The 7,500-nt window shown below is 36.5% G+C and overlaps 1 protein-coding gene across 4 annotated transcripts in view; it reads right to left on the minus strand.

Moving 5' to 3' along the window:
* Window positions 1-7,500, minus strand: part of LOC122259620 (heparan-alpha-glucosaminide N-acetyltransferase) — a 13,192-nt gene that overhangs the window by 119 nt on the left and 5,573 nt on the right. For all 4 annotated transcript variants that reach the window (XM_086538735.1, XM_086538734.1, XM_086538732.1 and 1 more), the window contains exons 6-14: window positions 5,601-5,821; window positions 4,414-4,521; window positions 3,742-3,879; window positions 3,468-3,588; window positions 2,412-2,533; window positions 1,953-2,148; window positions 1,578-1,670; window positions 1,150-1,333; window positions 1-975 (exon numbers count right to left, since the gene is read on the minus strand). The exon at window positions 1-975 is cut by the window's left edge and continues 119 nt beyond it. In XM_086538735.1, the coding sequence (XP_086394861.1) occupies window positions 797-975; window positions 1,150-1,333; window positions 1,578-1,670; window positions 1,953-2,148; window positions 2,412-2,533; window positions 3,468-3,588; window positions 3,742-3,879; window positions 4,414-4,521; window positions 5,601-5,821 (1,362 nt within the window). In that variant the 3' untranslated portion in view covers window positions 1-796. The remainder of the gene's footprint in view (window positions 976-1,149; window positions 1,334-1,577; window positions 1,671-1,952; window positions 2,149-2,411; window positions 2,534-3,467; window positions 3,589-3,741; window positions 3,880-4,413; window positions 4,522-5,600; window positions 5,822-7,500) is intronic.

Here is a 7,500-nt window from a genome sequence, read left to right on the forward strand (position 1 = left end):
ATTGTAATCTTGCTCATCAATTGCAGCTATGTAAAATCAATGATATATTAGGAAATCTTATCTTAAAATGAGCACCATAATACAGTTTGGCATGGTAACTATTCAGGAACTAACCCAAGTACCTTGTTCATTATATATAGAAAAAAAACATCAAAACAGATCAGAGATTGAAAATATTGAAAGTACATACACATAGTAAATTAGATCAATGAATATGAAAATATATAAACAAATCACATGCAATTCACTGTCATCAATTATCACATAACCCTCTTCACTATCTTGAGTAAAAAAACAAAGATTTTCATTCAACCACAATATCACAACAAAGGGAATGTAACTTCCAGATTGTGAAGAAACACAATCTCATTGTAGCTAAGCACATTTCTCACTTTTTTATTCAAACCTGTACTTTTCTTTTAATTCAAAAACAGGTTTTGAAAGCATGTTTAAGAATCCATGGTAACTTCCTATATAAGTGCTAAATAATATAAAAGAATAAAGTATTTTCTAGGTGGATTAACAATATTGAAAAATATATTCATACAAATGTATATAAATATACTATGGCCAATATCCAATTAACCAAAAAAAATCATCTTAAGTTTAAATTAGAAATAGACATGGCAACAATAAAGTCACTTTCAACCCCTTACTTCAATATACTCTATACAAATAATCCTTCTTTGTTACACTAGCAGAACTTTCAACCACTCTCTCCTGTATAATCTTTACTGACAGAAAAATTTTCCTTGATACAAGAGGATTAAGTTTCAAACATTCCCTCTAGTTTACTTTATACTGATACATAAACCTTTTTGAGATGAAGGAAATAAGCAATAAACACCCAAAGACTAGCTCCCCACAGGTTCATGATGAGGTGATACACGTGGTACTGGCCCACTGGCTGCCACGAGAAGGGGAGGAGCGAGCCACAAATCTCATGCCCGACGTAGAGAACGATTGGGTTCATTCCTGGGGAAGGAAAAGGCAATAAGCAGAAGTTTTAAAAGATATCCTTTTTTTTCTACTTTTCAGTTATTATAGTTATTTCAAAAGCATAGAGCAAAAGATTTGTTTTTCAAAAGCATAGAGCAAAAGATGTTTTTTTATGATATTTTTCTAAGAAAATAGAAAAAAGTCACTAACCAGCATATCTGAGAGGATTTCCACTCCACCAGTGCCATTTGTCAATCACAACGTAACAGAATGACAAAAGGAAAAAGGCAAAGCATGCGGTGGTTAACACATACGACAATGACCACAGGTTCTTATTCACTGGGATCAAGCCTCCTTCTTTCCTCCAACCGCAGAAGCATCCAGCTAAGATTCCCTGAAAGGACAGAGTACATCTTTTTGTAAGATTTTGGGAGAAAAGGAAATAACAAAAAGAAGTAAGTGTTTAAGTGTTTTCTCTTTCCCTTCACCTCACCTTACCATCTCTACCACATGCCATCTCTCTTTATATAAAACTTTATCCACTGATTTTGCACTTAATATCATTATCATTATTATTACTATTTGCAAAAGACTTGGACAGGGTATAAAAATAGTATAAGAACAGTACTATAACTTACAGTAACAACACCCCAAATAATCCATCTCTTAATGCGAGAATTGTGATCTTCAAAAGTCACAATGATGCGACCAGCTGCAACACCAAACTGAACCTGTGATAATATATCACCAATTATAAAAATGTACAACTCTTCATTGTTTCATTTAGTATGTTTCTATTATTTTACAAGAATTAATAATCTAAGTTTTCAGCCTTCAAGAGGCATAAACAGGACAAAAATGGGTCACTGCCAAAAACTGAAATACTACATCATCCTTTATATAAATCAAAGTATAATTAAAAGAATATCACCATCTAGAATCCAATGGCCTATCCCTTCTACTCATGAGTCTTGCAAGCATCTAAGACATACCCAGAACACACACACACTTACCATTAACACAGAAGTAAGAGCACCCAGAAGACCCTCAGGATCATATGGGGTGTCGCTGTTGTAGATGATTTGGCATGTAGGTTTGGGGTACACATGAGAGTTTCCCAGCACCATTCTGTCTACATACCCAGCAGCTCCTCCTGTGCAGTTTGCATGTTTCCCTCCTTCATGTAGGCCCCCAGGACCTAAATAGCCACTGAAAGAACATGTAAAGATGGTGTTCAGATAAATATGTTCTTAAATATGTAAATATATCATGTAATAAACTTTATAAAAATGATGTATAATACACTTTTTTTATGTTCTCTAAGCATTTTCAACTAAATGCTAAAAACATTCTACCATGTTGAGACAGTGAAAGAAGAGTAAACAAAACACATTCTTTTATAAAGTGAGCCTTGCTTTTTATTTTGTCAATCTTCCTGCTACTTCAAAACACTTTCAAAAATCACATCTTACGTGGGGCATCCAGGAACCTTCAGGCCAAAGGTGATACCTGTATGAACTGCTACAAGAACAATGGTTAAAAACCACTGTAGCCAAGACCTGACCAGATCCCTCACAGGCCAGTACCAAACATACTGAAATAATATATATATAAAGGTATTCATTATATAATATATTTCAACATAGAAGAATAAGGTGTACCACAAAAGCTAAACATCATAAAAACTTTTCAGTTATCAAATATTCTAGTCTCCTTGAAGTATGTATGTGTGCATTCACACATAAAAATATGTACACAGATACAGACACACAGACACATAGACACACACACACACACGCACACGCACACGCACACGCACACGCACACGCACACGCACACGCACACGCACACACACACACACACACACACACACACACACACACACACACACACGCACACCCCCGCGCACACCCACGCGCACACGCACGCGCACACACACACGCACTCGCACATGCACACGCATACTCACACGCACACATTATGCACTATCTATGCACTATGGGTCTGTTTTATCACTTTCCAACATAAAGATAGCTTCATGACTGCTCAATTTCCAATGAGTCACTAGGTAGCCCTACTTGACCTCACATGTTTATCCATCCTATAATAATAGTTCTTCATGTTATTATCATTATTGTTACATCCTTATTGCTACATTATCATTATTATTATAATTCCTGCATCATTATTATCATTATTACTATCATCATTATCATTATAATATCAATATCAACAATAAAAGTGATAAATTGAAAAAGAAAATACATTATCATTATTATCATAATTCCTGCATCATTATTATCATTATTACTATTATCATTATCATTATAATATCAATATCAACAATAAAAGTGATAAATTGAAAAATAAAATTTCCAAAATCTTCAAGGAATAAGCTACCTAGTGGACCCTTCCCTGTGTTAAAAAAGAAAGAAAGAAAGAAAAAAAAAACACTGCCACAGTAGACAGTGCACTATACTCTGTACTCCTGGCATCAAAGGGTTAAAAGACATGAATGCTATCTATACCTGTGGTGATTCCTGTGGGTCCATTAAATACACCTCCATTACAGCAGTGATGAAGTAGCATATGGCAAACCGCTGCAGCACACCCAGAATCCGGAAGGTTGGCAAGTAGTTGTGACCCTCACTGCAAAATGTTGCAAAAGAGTAACGATATTTACTAAATTAATAAAACATACCTAGGTCTTTCTTCCTCTTATACATTGCCATTGTTATGTGTCCTTCCTAAGGAAAAAAAAAAAAAAGGGAGGGGGGGGGAAGAAGAACTTCCAGCTCTGACCTGTTGATAACAATACCCAGAGCAAAGAGAATGAGGCATCTCTTGAGAATCCTCATCACCATGACATATCTCTTGGTGGCGCGGCGTAGCTGGGAACGCACAGAGAAGACGAGGCTGACCCCCATAATCCAGAGGAACCTATGGTGGACAAGTAGATTTATGCGCAATCCGAAATGATAAACTATGAACTATGCAATGCAACACAAAATAAAATGATTGGGTAGAATATCAATAAGATTAATGCAAATGGTGAACATGTGGGAGCCCCCCAAACTTTAAAAAGCCAAATAATTACTCTGCCCATCAAATTTAGCGACATCTAAGGTGATGCTCCTGAAAACTTCCAGACAGAAAGCTTAAAATTAGTGCATAAAATCTCTCTCTCTCTCTCTCTCTCTCTCTCTCTCTCTCTCTCTCTCTCTCTCTCATCAAATAATAGTGCTAAAGATGCAAAAAACTAAATGTTATACAGAACTTCTCCATACCCACTGAGAAAATTTGGTTATTGACATTTAAATAACAATAATTTAGATTTTATGGAAAATATTAATAAGAAATCAAATGTACAAAACACATACACACCATCAAATACTGACTTTAGAATCTAATTCTTTATGCACCCGGGAGTACTGCAGGTCAATGGTTTTGAATCTATACTTTGTTTAAGCTTACCATGGGAAGACCAAGTCAGCAACAGTAAGGCCATTCCAACGAGCATGTTTGAAAAAATAATATTTTCCTCCACCATAATTCACAAAGATCATGACGACAATAGCCAGTCTGAAAAAAAGATGAATAGACATATAAATACATACTGGAATAAATATGTACAATCATGATTAAGGCTACACATGCACATCAACACTTTCCAGACATTTAACATTAACTTTTATAATTTGCTTTCTTTTCTTACAAAGAAAGCTGAAATAATCATCCACTCCAAGACGATATCAGTTTTCAGTACTTAGTGTCACAGCATAGTATGGATACTAATGTATATGCTTGTATAGTACAACATCTGGTCAAACCCCCAGATATTTTCAATAGGACTGCAGCTAGTGAAAGTCACATGGAAGTATTTTGTTATGGAAAATTAATGTGTATGAAAAATTTCCTTACTTTTGGCACTTTTTCCTGTTATATTGTACTGATGATTGAATTAGATCATTTAAACTATTAAATACTGTTAAATGTCATCTCTAGCTCATTTCTTTCCCTGCATAAATTTATAACTTCCTACTGTAATTCTACTAATTTTAAAGATTACTATATTAGCAATTAATCTATGGGTTCCCTTATATGCCAAGCAAAATGTGACCAAGCCAAAATAATGAAAAATGAAACAATAAGTCTTTACCTTTCCAGGATGGGCCATATATGTTTTCTATTATTTTCTAGTCTTATGATATGATACATGAGTCAATATATGGTGTAGTAGCATTGTGATACTAATTAACATTTAGAATGATGCCCTAGTTACACAACTGAAAGAATATATAGCTTGTAATTTCAACAAAAGGAAAACTGCAGTATGAAAGTGATCCAACCTTGTGAAACATGTGAAATCTAGACACATGAATAAACTGATTTAAACGTTCATTTGATGTATACATAGAAGTGGGTTTAAATAAAGACCCATGACCTATTCTTGGCCTATCAAAAGTGATTGTAGGAGCTGCTTAACTATCTCTACTCAAATCAATACATAAATTAGAAAAAGATGCCATAAACATATATATAAAACAAAATACAAAACTTGAAATAGCAAGATCAGAATATATGACAAATCCTTGACAAAACCATTTTCTCAGATTATATATGCAAAACCCTTTAGGCAACAAAAACCAAAGGCATAGTACCCTCTGAATGTGTCCAGTGAAAGCAAACGGCCTCCAGCCCTACGGGAGTCTGGTACAGCGGCATCAGCAGACGACAGGGCACGGGTACCATCCGAGAGAGCAGACGAGGTTGAGGCTTGGTTATTGACAGGAGAAGACAGAATGTGAGACGGTGAAGATGCTGCTGAGGATTCCTGCCGTGGTGATAGGAGGGGACTGCGCTCACTCGCTCCACTGGAAGACTGGATGTGTTTGGATATTGAAATGAGTATTGAGGTGAATCATACACATCACTTTGAATTATCATTGCTTTATATTTCTGTGATTTAAGTAATAATTGTTGAGAACGATAACAATGGGGTGATTTTGGCTCCGCCTAGTCTTAATGCCGGGGTATTTCAAATGCACAGGCCTAATGCCTCAGGCTATTCACCCACTCTGGCCACTGCTATCCTCTGCGCACATGATCACACTGCATGCCAGCCATACAAAAAGCTATAACGTGATATCACGTCCCCAGTGACAAGTGCTGCCACCACATGATGTGATATAACATCACCCTGTTCAAGAAATCTTAACACTATAGTAAACAAGATGTTTTGTGCACAAATATGATCAAAAGTGATTAATATGACTCATTCATTGTTTGGAATCCTAATTACATATCATTAACCAAAGGACTCTTTTCTATATAGACACTAGTTTCTTGTACTCCTGATCCGATGAATGCACAATTAGCTTACCTAGTCAACCTTCTCATGTACAATTTAATGAAAGGGTAGTGGAGGGACATGCTAGCAACACTATATAGACCAGTAACTTTCTTCCCGATACTCCTTTGTTTGGATTTTTCCAGTTTGTTCAATATTAACCCTTTCCCGACGGGGCACACGCTACGCGAAAACCCCTATGCCGGGCGATTGCAATATTGCATTGTAATCGTCACACTGGCATGACACCCCGGCATCGGGAATTTAGCTGTGTCACACGAGTGTGACGCACCATCGTCATTGGGTTAACCCATTGCAGACTGGGCATCTAACGACCTAACTGGTAGTGAGGGTGGGCGTTCTACGCCACTATTGTCACCAGCTAAAAATTAGAGGGACGGGGAAAGTGTTTTCTCCAGCCTCTGGGTAGTGCAGACTTGCTCAAACAATATTTTTCCATAAATCCATCATAAAATGTAGGTTTAGGCTGATTTTGGGACCCTGTAGCTCTGGAGCTAACGCCATAATACTTTATGACTATGTGCGTACTTTAACTGTGAGCAGATCCCGATGTCACATCATGTATGCATTGACTCTCGTCTTTTAGGCCTAATCAGTGCCAACATGTATGTCATGACACCTGTGCGCAGTGTTAAGGTTTCTAGTCATATGATTTATGCTGCACATCTCAATCATATGATTTATGCTACCTCTATCAGGTTAACATTAGTCAACAGAGATATACATATATCACAATGTGAGTGATGTAAAATTTTATTCTTTTAACATCAAAAACATTAAAAAACTTCTGCCTGATGTAGGAGCTAAACAAATAAATTTGACAATCCAATCCAACTACATGCTTCTGCAGGCAAGTGTCTTAACCCATTGCACACAGGCGTCATGACATACGCAACACATTAGCTTTGCTCTGATGGCAGGTGTCATGACGTACAGGACGATAGTCTTCACGGCATTTTTGACGTTGGGGGAGAGTGGATTGCTGTTTCTTTATTGTACTACGAGTAATGCCTCTTTTTAGTGACTGATGATGACCATTACAATTATAATTACTATAACTGCCATAATATTCAGCAAAATAGGTTTAATCTAGAATCCCAAATATAGATGGCACCACTCTCTCCTAGCACCAGGAGGAAAAAATGGCACCCATTGACAGTCTAGAATACGAAAAAAAATAAAGTTGCTCT

This window comes from Penaeus japonicus, unplaced genomic scaffold (genome assembly GCF_977035675.1).
Source record: "Penaeus japonicus unplaced genomic scaffold, GWHDUDI00000001_assembly GWHDUDI00000007, whole genome shotgun sequence".
NCBI lineage: Eukaryota > Metazoa > Arthropoda > Malacostraca > Decapoda > Penaeidae > Penaeus > Penaeus japonicus.